Below are 15,446 nucleotides of genomic sequence, written 5' to 3' on the forward strand. Positions count from 1 at the left end.
CCTCCCACTCCTCCCCATCCCCGTCTCCGTTCTGAGTCTCATCCTCATCCTCAGCCACCAAAGTGACTAACCAACTTGGTCAGTCTGACAATCCCTCTACCATTCCTATCCTGCACCATCCGTCCTCAACTCCGCCATCCCTCTCGTAACACTTGCTATTTGGCTCTCACTGGGCTTTTCGCAACCTCGATCCCTCTCCTGCGTACCAACGCGCCCTGTGTAACGCCCTCCAACTTCTTGACCACCGCTGTCACCCTCCCACACCCCTCCGACATTTCGCTTTCGGTGATGCCTTCAACATCCACTCCTCATTGCACTCCAGCCTCGACTTGTTAAACTCGCACCTGGCTTCCTGTCAGCAATGGCCGGGCGGCCGAATGCGCCCGAAGCTTCCCACAATCCCTACTCCAATCCTTACGACCAGAACGATACACAACCTGTCTATAGCTCAGGCCAACGTCCGCCAGTGGATGACAGCCAACTCCTCAACACCTTCAATATCGATGATTCGGACCAACCGCAGCCCAGACCATCCACCAGCTATGATGAATTTGTCGGCGGGCGACCCGTCCAGGCACAACACCAGGCCGTTGCTGGAGCCTCGTCTCGACCCTTTACTGCGCCATATATGGACAATGGTACGAGAAACTATTCACAGACGTCGGATCTAAACAATTATTCCAAGTATGGCGATGACATTGTCGATGATGACGCCGGCTATCATTACTACGATGGGGGAGGAGCATCTGACGATCATATACCCGGCGGCGGGGTCAAAGTCATGGGCGGTCATCAGAACAATCGGGCGAGTATTATGACCATGACCGGTGTTATGGATAGAGCCAAGGGTATGCTGGGAATGAGAGACAGCCACAACTACTCCGACATGAACCTCCCCTTGACTGAAGGAGGTTCACGGCCCAGAGCCGACACCGCAGGCACTGATGACACTCGGCATACGCAAGAGAAAAGGTCGTTTGGGGACACTGTCAAATCCATCTTCAGGCGCAAAAAGGTCGACCCAGCCTCCCTAGGACCTCGTATCATCCACCTCAACAATGCTCCCGTCAATTCTGCCAACAAATGGGTCGACAATCACGTCTCCACCGCCAAATACAACATTGCTACCTTCCTCCCCAAATTCCTCTTCGAACAATTCTCAAAATACGCCAATCTGTTCTTCTTGTTCACCGCCGCCCTGCAACAGATTCCCAATGTCTCTCCTACCAACCGATATACCACCATTGTTCCCTTGTTCATCGTCTTGCTGGTGTCGGCCATCAAAGAGTTGGTCGAGGACTTTAAGCGCAAGTCTTCCGACAAGCAGCTCAACGACTCGCGAGCTCGAACCCTAAAAGGCTCTGACTTTGTCGACACCAAATGGATCAATGTTGCTGTCGGCGACATTGTCCGAGTCGAGTCAGAAGAACCATTTCCTGCGGATCTCGTTCTGCTAGCCAGTTCGGAACCCGAGGGACTGTGTTATATCGAAACTGCCAATCTCGACGGCGAGACCAACCTCAAGATCAAACAGGCCATTCCAGAAACGGCTCACCTCGTCAGTCCCCCCGAACTTGGGCGACTGGGAGGCCGAGTGCGATCCGAGCAGCCCAACAGTAGCTTGTATACCTACGAGGCCACGTTGACCATGGCTGGCGGCAATATTGAGAAAGAACATCCCCTGACACCAGATCAACTGTTGTTGCGAGGCGCCACTCTACGGAATACCCCATGGATTCATGGTGTAGTCGTCTTCACCGGCCACGAGACCAAGCTCATGCGAAACGCGACCGCCACTCCCATAAAACGTACCGACGTCGAAAGAATGCTTAACAGACAAATCCTCATGCTGGTGGCAATTCTCCTTGTTCTGAGCGCCATCAGCACCGTCGGAGATATCATTATCCGATTGAGAGCCGGCACAAAACTGACCTATCTGTACTATGACAGCTTCAATGCCGCATCACAATTCTTCCTGGATATCTTTACCTACTGGGTTCTCTATTCGAACTTGGTCCCCATCTCCCTGTTTGTCACGATCGAACTGGTGAAATACTATCAGGCTTTCTTGATCAATAACGACCTTGATATATATTTTCCCGACACCGACACTCCGGCCGTGTGCCGCACCTCGTCTCTTGTGGAAGAGCTCGGCCAGATTGAGTACATCTTCTCGGACAAGACCGGCACACTGACCTGCAATATGATGGAATTTCGACAATGCACGATCGGGGGCATTCAGTACGCTGGAGTGGTCCCCGAAGACAAAAAAGCCAATGGCCCAGACGACACGATAGGTATTCACGACTTCAAGCAGCTAACAGAAAACCTCAAGAACCACACAAGCTCGGATGTCATCCATCATTTCCTGGCACTATTGGCTGTCTGCCACACTGTGATTCCGGAGCGGAAGGATGAGAAGTCAGAGATCAAATACCAGGCCGCATCTCCGGATGAAGGAGCTCTCGTCGAAGGCGCCGTTCTGTTAGGGTATAAATTCGTGGCTCGAAAACCGCGGTCCGTCATCATCCAGGTGGATGGACAGCAATTCGAGTACGAACTTCTTGCCGTGTGCGAGTTCAACTCGACAAGAAAGAGAATGTCGACCATCTTCCGCTGCCCAGATGGGAAGATCAGAGTCTATTGCAAAGGTGCCGATACTGTCATTCTGGAGCGTCTTGCCAAAGACAATGCCATTGTTGATGTGACATTGCAACATCTTGAAGATTACGCCACCGAAGGGTTACGAACGCTCTGTCTTGCCATGCGTGAAGTTCCCGAGCAAGAGTTTCAAGAATGGAAGCAGGTGTTTGACAAGGCTGCCACGACAGTTGGTGGTAACCGTGCTGAGGAGCTTGACAAAGCTGCAGAGATCATTGAGCACGACTTATACCTCCTCGGGGCGACTGCCATCGAAGATCGACTTCAAGACGGCGTCCCCGACACCATCCACACGTTGCAGACGGCAGGCATCAAGGTCTGGGTTCTGACAGGCGATCGGCAAGAGACCGCCATCAATATTGGCATGAGTTGCAAATTGATTAGCGAGGATATGACTCTCCTCATTATCAACGAGGAAAATTCGACGGACACGCGCAACAATCTCCAGAAGAAACTTGATGCGATCCGCAACCAGGCGGCTTCGGGCGAGTACGACACGCTGGCGCTGGTCATCGATGGCAAGTCCTTGACGTACGCTCTGGAGAAGGACATGGAGACGATGTTCCTCGACCTGGCTGTCATGTGCAAAGCGGTTGTGTGTTGCAGAGTGTCGCCGTTGCAAAAGGCTCTTGTGGTGAAATTGGTCAAACGTCACTTGAAAGCATTGCTGCTGGCGATTGGAGACGGGGCCAACGACGTTTCTATGATCCAAGCAGCGCACGTGGGCGTCGGTATCAGCGGTGTTGAGGGTCTTCAAGCTGCCCGAAGTGCTGATGTTGCGATTGGGCAGTTTCGGTACCTGCGGAAGCTTTTGCTGGTGCACGGGGCATGGAGCTATCAACGGATCAGCAAGGTGATCTTGTATTCGTTCTATAAGAACATTGCCATGTTCATGACACAATTTTGGGTAAGCTATGCTGTCGTTGTCTCGATGTGTTGTCTTGTCACCTGCTAACGGAACTCAGTACTCGTTCCAAAATGCATTCTCAGGTCAGGTCATTTATGAATCATGGACACTATCATTCTACAACGTCTTCTTCACCGTCCTGCCGCCCTTCGCCATGGGTATTTTCGATCAGTTTATTTCCGCACGGCTTCTCGATCGATATCCCCAACTGTACCAACTCACACAGAAAGGTGTCTTTTTTCGGATGCACTCATTTTGGTCGTGGGTGGGTAATGGGTTCTATCACTCGATCATTGCCTACGTCTTTTCGTCGTACTTTTTCTATAACGATCTCATTATGACCAATGGGCAAGTCGGAGGACATTGGCTATGGGGGACTTCCACGTATACGGCGATCCTTCTGGTGGTGCTGGGCAAAGCAGCTCTGATCACCAACGTGTGGACCAAGTATACGGTGCTGGCGATTCCTGGGTCATTCGTGATCTGGCTCGTTTTCATCCCAGCCTACGCTTACGCCGCGCCGAATATTGCGGGCGGGTTTTCAACTGAACTGAATGGGATCATTCCTAAGATGTTCACGTCGCCAATCTTCTACGCCCTGTGTTTGATATTACCACCCGCGTGCCTTCTGCGCGACTTTGCATGGAAATATGCCAAGCGCATGTACTATCCACAAGCATACCACCACGTTCAAGAGATACAAAAGTACAATGTACAAGACTACCGGCCTCGGATGGAGCAGTTCCAAAAGGCGGTACGAAAGGTGCGACAGGTGCAGAGGATGCGGAAGCAGAGAGGATATGCGTTTTCGGCTGGAGACGAAGGAGGCCAACAGATGCGGGTGCTCAGTGCATACGACACGACACAGCAGCGTGGCCGATATGGTGAGATGGTGAGCAGTCGAAACACGGCGACATTCAGCTAGGATTTGCTGGGGGGGCGCGCATTGGTTGACTCTGGGATACTGTACTGCGAGGATGGAAGAGGGCATTTTGTGATGATGAACGACACTTGAGACCAAGAATTTAATGGTACCCAAGGCAAGCATGTGTATGTGACAATATATTGATTTGGAATGAGAGTTGCCAACTTTGTGTGGCGTTCGTCGACTCCGTCCTCTTTTTTCCTTCATCATCAGAGATCCATGCGCCAGCGTTTCCTATGAGGCTGACATGTGATATGGACATAGTACATACGGAGTAATAGATTCCCTTTGGCGTCGCATGTACGGAGTAATCGTACCCGTATACTCCGTACTCGTACCTGCCTCCTTCTAGTCTCCCCTCACCCCCCTCCTTCCCCTCGGGAATCTCTCTTTAGGCGGTCCGATCTAGAAGCTATGCCTAATTTGGCGTGCTTGGCCCCTAAAGAGCGAGCCTCGCCTCTTGGCTTGCGTTGCTTGCCTAATGAGGAGCCATACCGAGGCCTGTTCGGTCTTTGGCCTGTGAAGAAAGCTCGGCCCCACGGGGGGTGACAGCAGTAAGTACTGTGGTGATAACACTGTCATGTACCTAGGTAGGTACCTACTTTGCTGGCAATTGATCTCCGGGACCCAGGAAGTTATATATCCAGACAAGGAACCAGCGACCTTACGACCGCCGAGCCTACAGCTTCAGTTCTTCAATTCTTTCCCTCGACATTTAAAATTGAATCCACCTTCGCTTCGGTGACATCAAGACCAGCAGCCAGGCCAGACTGAACCATGGTGAGCGAAGCGGGTGCTGCTGCTGCTGCCGCCCACCAGACGCAGCACGCCAAATCAATCCTGGATCAGATCAGTCTTGTCCAGGTCGGCAAGGATGAATATGTGTCTGCAACGTTTCCACAACGAATGGGCAACATGCGACCGATAGCATATGGGGGGTGCGCCACTGCCATTGCCGTCAATGCTGCTTTCCAGACCATCCAACCAGGTTTCAACGTCTACTCGATCCTCGGATACTTCCTCGGCCCTGCACTGATCGACCGACCTGTACGATGTCACGTCCACCGCGTTCGAGACACGCGAACGTTCGCCACACGACGAGTCACCGTCTCACAGGTCTTCCCTGACGGACGAGAGCGAAATTGTCTCGAACTCACTGCCGACTTCCAAGCCACCGAGAAGGGAGAGGCCATGGCATACGACCCGCGTCTGAGTGGACCATACAAGCCACCTTCACAGACACCGACTGCCGATGAGCATCTGAACCGATTCGTCGCGGAAGGAAAACTCAGCAAGAAGCAGGCCGAACTGCTAACGTCGACTTTTGGCCTCATGGCCAGCTACTTCGACCAACGATTGGTGCCAGAAAGTCATTCCAGTCAGAAAATGCTGGGGTTTGCGAAACATGAACCGACCACTCAGGATCACTTGCATCTCACAGACAAGTTGTCGGTGGAATGGATGAAGGCAAAGGCCAAAATGACCACTCAGGCAGAGAATATTTCTGCATTGGCTTTTAACATGGATGGTGGTCTGTCGTTTTTGCCTTTGATTCACGATGACAAGTTTCTCGATGATGCTGGTGATTGTTCATCGCTCGACTTTGCGCTGCGCGTCTTTTCTCCCAAGGTTGATCTGAACGAGTGGCATCTCAAGGAGAGGAAGACTATTGCTGGTGGTCATGGCCGTACTTATTCGGAGGCTCGTCTGTTCGATCAGAATGGTAAACTCGTCGCTATTGAGTCTCAACAGGGGATCATGCGGCCGAAGAAGGCTAAGCCGACGTTGTGAGATAGATAGATATACCAGGGGTTTAGAAATAGAATTGATGTCTTTGTAGAGGAATAATGACACTGGGCGAAGAGAAGTGTTTTATGTTCTGCTGACTGTGTTACAGTCAGTCACTCTACCTACTTACTCCGTAGAGATCCAGTCTCAAGTCACGTGATATAAACTGCGGAGACGCCCTTCTGCACCTCAACTTGAGGCCACGACGACACTTTGTCACTATTTCTTCGACATCATTGCCCACTCAACCACACCCCCTCCTCGTCGCCGCTCGACCTCACCCTCATTCCTTTCCAGCGGCAATGCATCTCTTCAGGTATTTAGCTCTCACGGTATTGTCGTTGACGGCCGTCTCAGCGAAAAAAGCCCCCTCCGCAACAAAGTTCAACACGTACTTGGCCCAGCAAGCAGTAGCTGCACCAATCGAACTCGACGAGACCGCCTACGCCGAACTGACCACCGCTCCCCGAGATTACTCGCTCGCCGTGCTCCTAACTGCGCGAGCTCCCAAATACTCGTGTGGAATATGTCGCGAGTTCGACACAGAGTGGAAAATACTCGGTAGCAGCTGGCATCGACAGGACAAGACTGGTCAACATCGAGTCTTGTTTGGAACTTTGGATTTTGATCAGGGCAAAAATGTCTTTCTCCAGGTATGCCTTACTCACATGCTCACTCTCTCGTTCGAGTTTCGTTCGAGTTCTTTGACTAATAACATTGGGGATCAATAATAGCTTCAACTACAAACTGCACCCGTCCTCTTGTACTTCCCTCCTACGGTAGGCCCGAACGCCAAATCCGACCCTGTCCCTGTTCGTTTCGACTTCCTCGGACGACAAACGGCGGAAGGAATTCATGCCTGGATTACAAGACACCTGCCGGCTGGTAACAACTACCCGAATGTCTCTCGACCGATCAATTATGGCCGGATTGGAGCCACCATCACCATTGTCCTCGGCGTTTTCACCTTCTTGACCGTTGCATACCCATATATCCTACCCATCATCCAGAACAGAAACCTATGGTCCGGCATCAGTCTGATCTTGATCCTCCTCTTCACCAGTGGCCATATGTTTAACCACATCCGCAAAACACCCTACGTGGCTGGAAATGGTCGAGGCGGGATTTCATACTTTGCGGGGGGGTTCCAAAATCAATTTGGAATGGAGACCCAGATTGTTGCTGCTATGTGTAAGCTGATACTTTACCCACCCATCATCCCTGGCAATGGCCCCGGACTTCCTACTGACACTCAGAGTTTTAGACGCCCTTCTTGCATTTGGCGCAATCAACCTGGCCCTTCGTGTGCCCCGGATCAAGGACTCCAGAACTCAACAAGTGGCGGTCATTATCTGGGTCACTGTGCTATTTGGCATGTATAGCTTCTTGATGAGAGTCTTCAGAATCAAGAACGGAGGATATCCTTTCTGGTTGCCTCCTTTCTAGGGGAAAGGTTGACATCTACTACACTACTGTACTATAGACGCCGTCCTGGAAGACGCAATAAAAGTAGAGGTTCGTTCTCAAGGATAGACCATTGTATCGAGCCGGGAGGGTTAGAGCTCAATTAAGATAAAAATGACAACAGCATATGGATGTGTAGGTATCTTGGTCCATGGTCATGAGACTCCTGTCAGAGAATGGAATGGCATTCCCCCTTTGTAAAGACTAATCGACCATGTCTTCTCTAACTTTTCCGTCACCCTCGTACCTGCTGCATGAATAGGCCCGTAGGCTGAAGCAAAGGAAACACCGTCGTATCACTCGGAGGATGTCGAGCTTGTCATAGGCTTTTGTGCATAGACCACATGACTGAGCCAGCAGGAAAACCACCCACGGTCAGCAGACAATTCAAGACGAGCATAATCATGAGCAACTTTAGTCATCAGTGACCGGGTACTTACAAGTCGTGAATCATATGCACTCTTTTCTTCATCGCGTCTTTCCTGACTGCCGCTAGATACACGTGAATGGCCTCCGTCGACCATCCTAGAGCTCTCGTGAAAAGCGCTAGTGTGAGACCTTCGAGGCCTTCGAGAAGCTGGAGAAGATTTAGGGCACCAACCCGTTTCTGTTGGGACGAAAGTCGGGTCAGTACGGACACAATACCACACAGGAAGGTCGCAGCATCCCCAAGTCACAGGACAATGCCGCTCGCTCGTGAAGGGTAGGGTAGGCAAGACATACCATCCTCTCATCTTTCGGCCACGCCCCCAGCGGCAGTTTAAAAGTCTTATGATGGATATTTGTGAATCCGGAGTCTCGGACCCAAGATTCCAAGTGCTGGCCGGGAGAAGCAGTCCGTCCAATTCTCTCACAGCCTTCCATGAGCAGGTTGTACCATTCCAGCACCTTATTGTCAGGCGGGATGGAATTGTCCTGGGAGTAGTTGTGTAGATCGAAATCTTGAAACTCGACCCATCCGCCGGGTGTCAGGTGGCTGTAGAAGAAAAGTTGACCTCGTCAGTTTGAGTCGCAGAGCAGCGATAGAGTGGCGCGAGCGAGAGGCCAAATCTATGTGAAAGAAAAAAAGGTACATGGACCAAGACTCAACTTGTAGCATTGGGACATTAGACGAGGCCAGTCTGCGACCGAACCTGCCATATAGCGAGAGTGGACATAGTCGAACGACCGTGAATATTGCCACTCGCTTTCGACATCGTCCACCTCAAACGTGACATTGGGCGGTACCCTGGAGACCATCAGAAACTCGTCGCATGTAAGGAAACTCCCCTTAAGGACGGGAACTGTCTCACCATCGTGGCTGGATGGGACTTAGATCGTTTCCGATCTATGATACGCGTGAGCGATGATGGCGGCGAGATAAACACCACAGTATGATGTAAAAGGGGACTTACCACGACGGCAGATGGGAACAGGTCGCCTTCACGATCCAAACATCAGTTCCACTTCTTATATTCAGGAGCATGGTCGCCGACCTATTTGGATCGCCCAAATTCCTGTGCCTGTGCCAATGTCCAAGATGCGGCCCAAGTCCTGTTTCAGTGGGGCCAAAAAAAGGTTGCCATTCATGGCGGTGAGAAACACCGCGTGCATGATGTCGTAGCGCTCCTGTTCTTCCTCATCATTGGGAAAATTGTAAGCTGTTTGAGGTCTTTTAGCACTCGCGGTTTCATCTTGCAACATCGATCATGTCTTACTCCCTTCTCTGAAGCTTTGATACCGTCGACCATGTTCCCATTTGTAGTTTGTCGCGCTATAACTCAGGGAACCAGTGAAACTGGCTCTTTTCCTCTGGTGATCAGCAGACAGAACCGAGCTCGTAGTGGGTTCCATCAACGTACAGTTCGTCTCCGCCGTACGCAGAATCAAGGTCTTCCGATAATTCCTAAAAAGAAACTTGTCATTTACCCGTCAAATCGCCAGGGCTCACGGACTTACTTCCACCGCAACATGAGCCTCGTCGACGGGCGGATCAGCCATGCTCACTGTGGGTGATTGGCAAGACCATCATGTTCAGAGAAAAGAGAAGAGCGCTTGAATTGTTGGGCTGGACTTGAAGACCACGGACCAAGTGGGGCGGCTCCGGAATCGAGGGAGCTGCCGGGCCCTTTGGCCTAAGTTAGTGGGAGTGACTCTTGTGCAGCTAGAAAACGGTGCTTGTATGAATATAACCGTTCCTTAAGTTAGTAGTGAACCACCTCCCGTCACCTCGAGTTAGATCCCGACTTTGGTGCCGTCATCGGAGGTGGGTATCATGAAAACGTCTGGGCCACTAGGAAGGATGTTATCAATCCAATAAGCTGATGGCTTCCGATGTATGAGACCCAGTCTGGCCAAGTCATCCGTCGTTCAGAAGTTCCCTTTATCATGAGACCATCGCATCGACCCCGCCGCGTATCATGGCGGGCAGCATATGTATATTGTAGATTCTGCACTCCCTTGTCTTTGTTTTGGCACAGTCATCATGTCTCAACCGTCATCACATATGCAGGATCTGTCGCAGCAGATCTCTGCAGCCACATCCATCTTGACCAACTTTCTCGTCTCCAATGGCCTTCCGGAGCCTTCGCACGGCGCCGATGCCCCGCTCGATGCCCCCAGCATGCCGGAGGATGTGCAAGTCGCCCGCCGGAATTTGCGAGAGGCCGCGCAGGAGCTATACATTCTGGCCACTTACCCAAGCGAGTATCTGCGATGGCTAGCCTGCAATGTTTGTTCCCCGTCTTCCCCCCCCCCTCCCGTCCCATAGTGCTGCTCGGGAGTGACCAACGATTGGCATGACAGTACCATGATTGCTCGAGTCTACGGTGGATCTACCATTTCAAGATCGCGTCGTTCGTGCCATTAGAGGACGCGAGGACTTTTTCCGACGTCGCAAAGGATGCTGGTGTGGACGAAGGCCATCTTCGGCGAATGCTGCGAGAAGCCATGACCAACCGGATCTTCTGCGAACCTCGTGCCGGGTTTGTGGCGCACACGGCGGCTTCCAGTGCGCTGGTGCGCGATAAAGGCACGCTCAACTGGGTGGGCTATACCTTGGAGGACTCCTTTCCGGCCTCTGCAAAAGTGGTCGAAGCGACCAAGGCATTCGGTGCGTCGGAAGAGAAAAACCATTCCGGCTGGAATCTTGCTTTCAATACCGAGCTACCAATATTCCAATACCTCTCCAACCACCCTGAACGTGCTGGACGGTTTGCAGAGACTATGACGGCCCTGACAAGCACAGATGGCTATCATGCCCGCCATCTTGTGGACGGCTATCCTTGGGGAGAGCTTCCACCAGGGACCGTTGTGGACGTGAGTGGTTCTGCACATTTTTCCCGGTGGAATTGATATGATCGAGGTACTGAACAAAGTGCTGTTAGGTCGGCGGATCCGTAGGCCACATGAGCATCGCGCTCGCGGAGAAATATCCGAAGCTCAATTATGTCGTCCAGGATCTCCCTGACATTGTTGCTGCTGGCCAGCGGGCACTCCCTTCGCACTTGACAGATCGGGTCTCGTTTCAAAGCCACGACTTCTTCACACCACAGCCTGTCCAGGCCGATGTGTACCTCCTCCGATTTATCTTGCACGACTATTCAGATACTCATGCGACGCTCATCCTCAAGAACCTGCTGCCTGCCTTGAAGCCTACGTCAAAGTTACTGATCATGGACGGAGTGTTGCCCGAGCCAGGTAGCATGCCACGGAGTCAAGAGCGGCAGATTCGGTGCGTTGTAGACTTTACTGTCCCGTCTGAACGAGAAATCACATTGCTGACAAAAGTAAAAGGGTCATGGACTTGGAAATGCTGACAAACTTCAACGCCAAAGAAAGAGAGATAGGTGACTGGCAGAGCCTACTCGAGGCGGCCGATCCGAGATTGAAAGTGGCCAAAGTGATCAAACCTCCCGGAAGCGTCAATTCAATCATCGAGGCCGTGCTTGAGTGATCAGCGGAGTCGCCCAACCCAGCAATATAGTCTTTCTTCAGGTCGATTCGTTGAATGGCGCTGTGGAGTGACAGAGACGGCGCGCCACAATCTTTGACGACTACTTCTTGCTAGCCGCGAAGGATGGCCGACGCCATTTCCTCGCTGAGACGAGCGGCACCATCAAGATGTCTCAGATCAATCTTCACTTTCGTACCGATGTCGGCTCGTCCTTGAACACGATGTACCACGACCTACAAATCGTCGCTGTCGACGGCTATGGCCTTCATGAATACAGATGATGTCGTCGAGAACAAGTAGGTCGTAGTACATGATCATCAGATTCCTCATGTTCGTTGGTATTATGCAGACCTGATTGATTGATTGATTGAATAGTTGAGAGATTACTATTTATTAGGTACTAAAAACTGTGGCCTAGCTTTCAGCAGGAAATACAGTAGCTATACAGGCATAAACTCTAACAGTGTAGATCTGCGTGATTGCTTGAATGCTCTAAGTCAGAGTGTTACTCTATCCGTCTCCACATCACGACAACAGACGCATCACTGAGCGAGCAGGAACTGCCAATTACTTAGGATTGATGCATTTCGAGTCATCAGTTATACCGGGTCGCGGATCAGAGCGCATCGCATCATCGCTCGAGGCTGACTGGGTGGGTGAGTCGTTCTAAAAGGGGCGACGTCGAGGTGAATGGCACGTGACATCGCAGCACTCTTTATACTGTCCTTGACGCGCCAAGACCGTCCATGTCACGTGTATCGAGATGATCCTCTTCTTCAAAGTATCCAACGTACAGAATAGTCGAGTCGTTGATTCAAGAGTGGTAATATTCCTAGCGTTGCATTCTCATTCAGGGGTCTATACCCGTATCCTTAGTTCAACACAGATCCCACCCCCCGGCAATGGAAGACTTCTCCCAGTCGCGAGGGGACGACGACCTTTTCGACGACGAGATCATTCCCTTTGAAGCCCCTCCCTCCCCGAAACCTGCTGTTGCTCAACCAACAAGCCAATCTCAACCCCAGCCATCACAACCTCCTCCTCCGCGAGAATCGATACCAGCTACCTCTGCCCCTACCTCGCGCCCAGTGAACGAGTCGTCACTTCCTGGATTCCGCAATAAGAACAACCACGGTGGTCGAGATGCCCCTCCACAGTCGGGAAGAGGAGGGGCAACCAGTAAAACAAGGGGGTTGATGGACTCGAGATGGGCCACCAACAGTACGAAATCTACTCAGCAGCAGTCTACTCCGTCATCCAAAGAAAAAGAGGTCCCACCTCAGCCACCAACAGAACCACAGCAGCCAGTCGTAGGAGAGGAGGAGACCACCACCACCCCCTCCGCCGGCCAGAACCCTCCAACTACCACCACAACCACCACCGAGCCGTCCACTCAAGATCCAGCACAGAAACCGCGCCCTCCCGCAGTCAGAGGGGATCGAACTGCCACAGGCGGGGTGCGAAAACCGAAACTCACCGAAGAACAACTGACCGCACGCCTGGCCGAGGCTAAAGAGCGGTCGGAATCACGCGCCGCGGCGCACGCCAGAGCTCAAGCCGATGCAGCAAGTTTTCAGGAACGTGAGCGGCTAGCAGAAGAGAAGAGAGCTCACGAACGCGCGGAGAGAAAAGTCATGGACAATGAGCGTGAAAAGCACCGACAAAGGAAAATGGCCGTCATGGGCGGAAGAGAGTGGGATGCAGGCAAGAATGAAGAGGATTTCCGCGAGAGTGGAAGAGGTGGAGGACGAAGAGGGTTCAAGGATGGATTTACGCCACAGCAACAATTTGACAGTGAGAGGGATGACTTACGGCAGTATGAGTGGAATGATGACCGTGGAAGGGGTCAAGGGAGAGGACGCGGGAGAGGGAGAGGCGGTAGAGGAGTAGGAGGAGGAGGAGGGCGAGGTGGAGGTGGGCGAGGAGGAGGAAGAGGGGGATTTGGTCAGGATGATACTCCATTTCAGAACCGTCCCGATGTTTCTGCCGACACTGAATTTCCTGCCTTGCCGGGTTCTGGCTCTGGTTCCTCTCAACCTCGAGTCGCGAAAGAGACTCCTGCCACTGCCACCAAGGATACGCCTAACCCGAGACGATGGGCCACTGATGGTCTGCAATCACCAGGAGAGGGTGGTGGAGGCGGAAGCTGGGCCGAACAAGTCGAATCGAGCGAAGCTGCTGCGAGTGTGCAGAGTTGACCAAGTTCCAGGCTATGTGTGCGTACGGTAATGGTGACGCAGGCAGATTTGTGTGTGACTGATATTGCATTCTGTCCTCGCGTTGGAGCGACGTCTTGTCGAGGATCTTCAATCAAAGCATAGCATGTGGACTTTTGGATTTTAACGCGGCATTGGATGGTTATTTGTTTTTGACAAAGGACATGGGAAAAAGAAGCACATACATATGCATATCAGTACATGACATGACGAGCATCATGGTCCATCGAGACCATCCGCAATGGGAATGACAATAATGAACCGATTACTGTATCAACTGAGCCTCTTATGGCTCGAGTCATCCCTTTCTGAACTCCTTCGCTATGCAATGGCTGGGTATCAACGAATTTTGATCATGATAGAAATAGGGGAGGGATAGGGAATCTGGATGATGATGATGATCATCACCACCTCCCTCTCCCCCGTCCACCACGATACCCGCCTCCTCCACTACCACCACCTCTCCCATACCCTCTCCCACCATATCCTCCACCCCCTCCTCCTCTTCCACCCCACCCACCACCACCTCCAGGACCATCACCATATCCACCATCATCATACCTTCCCCCCTCTCCCCTTTGAGTCCCCGAACCACCATCCTCCGGCCCCTGCCTAATCGGCGGTGGCCTCCCCTTCAACTCCTTCTGCAGCGCCTCATACGTCTTCCTCATCTGCGCATAACCCAAATGCATCTTGCCGTAGAAATGATCCGCCAACCTCCTATCATTATCCAAGCGTGACAAATACGCTCCACAGACATCACAAACCTGCAATTTCTGATGCCCCGACGGCCCACTCGTATCCGACAGACTCTTCAAATCCCTCTCCGCCTGTTCCTTCGCAACCTTGGCCGTCCGAACTTTATAAAACTCGGTCGTCGCCAAACTCACACTCCCCGATTCCCCTAGACACGCCACTTCGAGTAATCCCGTATTGATCGTCTTAGATAAATCCGAAATCGTGCGTAAAAGTTCATTAGTTTGACGGATTTCATCCGGTGTTTTTTCCAGGCGACGTTGCGCTTGGTCGATTCGTCGGTTACAGTCGTCGATGTATTTCTGCATGTCGCGTACATAGTCGTAGTCGAAGCCATGCTTTTGTTTTTCAGCGGCACTCAGGTTTTCGTACTCGATTTTCAGGAGTTCAGGATGGGCTTTGGGGCATGGGCCGAGGTCTTGTTTGGTGTTGGTGAAGAGATCGTGCGGGCAGGTTCCGGCCAGGTAGGAGCGGCATACACCGGGTGATGTGAGTGTGAGGTTGGCGGTTTTGGATCCGCCGCCGGGCCCGTGGTATTGGTCGCCCATTAATTTTTCGAGAAGTTTGCGCTGTTCGGCGGCCATGGTTGCGGCGGTGGTTGCGGACGCCTTTCTTGTTGGGTTTCGGTAGGGTCAGGTTGTGTTTTGGGTCTGAGTCTGGGTCTGAGTCTGGGTCTGAGTCTGGGTCCTTGGAGGTCTAATGAAGCGCTTTTTCGAGGGTGTTGGATGGGATGGGAGAGGTGGCAGAGCGAGAGAGGATGTGGGAGGGATTGAGAGACTAAGAGACTGAGGGCTA

At 52.1% G+C, this 15,446-nt stretch overlaps 7 protein-coding genes across 8 annotated transcripts; 5 read left to right on the forward strand and 2 right to left on the reverse strand.

Annotated features, from left to right (window-relative positions):
• Nucleotides 1-4,683, forward strand: PV10_02814 (uncharacterized protein). The gene is made up of 2 exons (XM_016367184.1): nucleotides 1-3,568; nucleotides 3,627-4,683. The coding sequence occupies exons 1-2, from the start codon at nucleotides 362-364 to the stop codon at nucleotides 4,491-4,493; spliced, it is 4,074 nt and encodes a 1,357-aa protein (XP_016226702.1). The 5' UTR covers nucleotides 1-361; the 3' UTR covers nucleotides 4,494-4,683.
• A 587-nt stretch (nucleotides 4,684-5,270) lies between these two features.
• On the forward strand, nucleotides 5,271-6,329 carry PV10_02815 (acyl-CoA thioesterase II; the record flags this gene model as incomplete). The annotated part of the gene is made up of 1 exon (XM_016367185.1): nucleotides 5,271-6,329. The coding sequence occupies one exon, from the start codon at nucleotides 5,271-5,273 to the stop codon at nucleotides 6,282-6,284; it is 1,014 nt and encodes a 337-aa protein (XP_016226703.1). The 3' UTR covers nucleotides 6,285-6,329.
• Nucleotides 6,330-6,524: 195 nt separating this feature from the next.
• PV10_02816 (uncharacterized protein) lies at nucleotides 6,525-7,949 on the forward strand. Its single transcript, XM_016367186.1, has 3 exons — nucleotides 6,525-6,934; nucleotides 7,016-7,472; nucleotides 7,546-7,949. Exons 1-3 carry the CDS (start codon nucleotides 6,584-6,586, stop codon nucleotides 7,725-7,727), a joined length of 990 nt encoding a protein of 329 aa, XP_016226704.1. The 5' UTR covers nucleotides 6,525-6,583; the 3' UTR covers nucleotides 7,728-7,949.
• On the reverse strand, nucleotides 7,712-9,889 carry PV10_02817. 2 transcript variants are annotated; one of them, XM_016367187.1, is made up of 10 exons: nucleotides 9,684-9,889; nucleotides 9,587-9,630; nucleotides 9,443-9,528; nucleotides 9,221-9,385; nucleotides 9,140-9,165; nucleotides 9,038-9,072; nucleotides 8,836-8,973; nucleotides 8,469-8,721; nucleotides 8,186-8,352; nucleotides 7,712-8,093 (listed from the first exon to the last, which is right to left on the reverse strand). In XM_016367187.1, exons 1-10 carry the CDS (start codon nucleotides 9,723-9,725, stop codon nucleotides 8,042-8,044), a joined length of 1,008 nt encoding a protein of 335 aa, XP_016226705.1. In that variant the 5' UTR covers nucleotides 9,726-9,889; the 3' UTR covers nucleotides 7,712-8,041. The 2 variants fall into 2 exon arrangements, with proteins under 2 accessions (XP_016226705.1, XP_016226706.1); XM_016367188.1 differs by having other exon boundaries at nucleotides 9,221-9,630.
• Nucleotides 9,890-10,141: 252 nt separating this feature from the next.
• On the forward strand, nucleotides 10,142-12,141 carry PV10_02818 (uncharacterized protein). Its single transcript, XM_016367189.1, has 4 exons — nucleotides 10,142-10,455; nucleotides 10,530-11,042; nucleotides 11,111-11,457; nucleotides 11,520-12,141. The coding sequence occupies exons 1-4, from the start codon at nucleotides 10,159-10,161 to the stop codon at nucleotides 11,677-11,679; spliced, it is 1,317 nt and encodes a 438-aa protein (XP_016226707.1). The 5' UTR covers nucleotides 10,142-10,158; the 3' UTR covers nucleotides 11,680-12,141.
• Nucleotides 12,142-12,490: 349 nt separating this feature from the next.
• Nucleotides 12,491-14,163, forward strand: PV10_02819 (uncharacterized protein). Its single transcript, XM_016367190.1, has one exon. The coding sequence runs from the start codon at nucleotides 12,582-12,584 to the stop codon at nucleotides 13,875-13,877; it is 1,296 nt and encodes a 431-aa protein (XP_016226708.1). The 5' UTR covers nucleotides 12,491-12,581; the 3' UTR covers nucleotides 13,878-14,163.
• Nucleotides 14,035-15,338, reverse strand: PV10_02820 (uncharacterized protein). The gene has a single exon (XM_016367191.1). It carries the CDS (start codon nucleotides 15,233-15,235, stop codon nucleotides 14,300-14,302), a length of 936 nt encoding a protein of 311 aa, XP_016226709.1. The 5' UTR covers nucleotides 15,236-15,338; the 3' UTR covers nucleotides 14,035-14,299.
• Between the last annotated feature and the right edge of the window lie 108 nt (nucleotides 15,339-15,446).

Source organism: Exophiala mesophila (genome assembly GCF_000836275.1).
Source record: "Exophiala mesophila strain CBS 40295 unplaced genomic scaffold supercont1.2, whole genome shotgun sequence".
Lineage (NCBI taxonomy): Eukaryota > Fungi > Ascomycota > Eurotiomycetes > Chaetothyriales > Herpotrichiellaceae > Exophiala > Exophiala mesophila.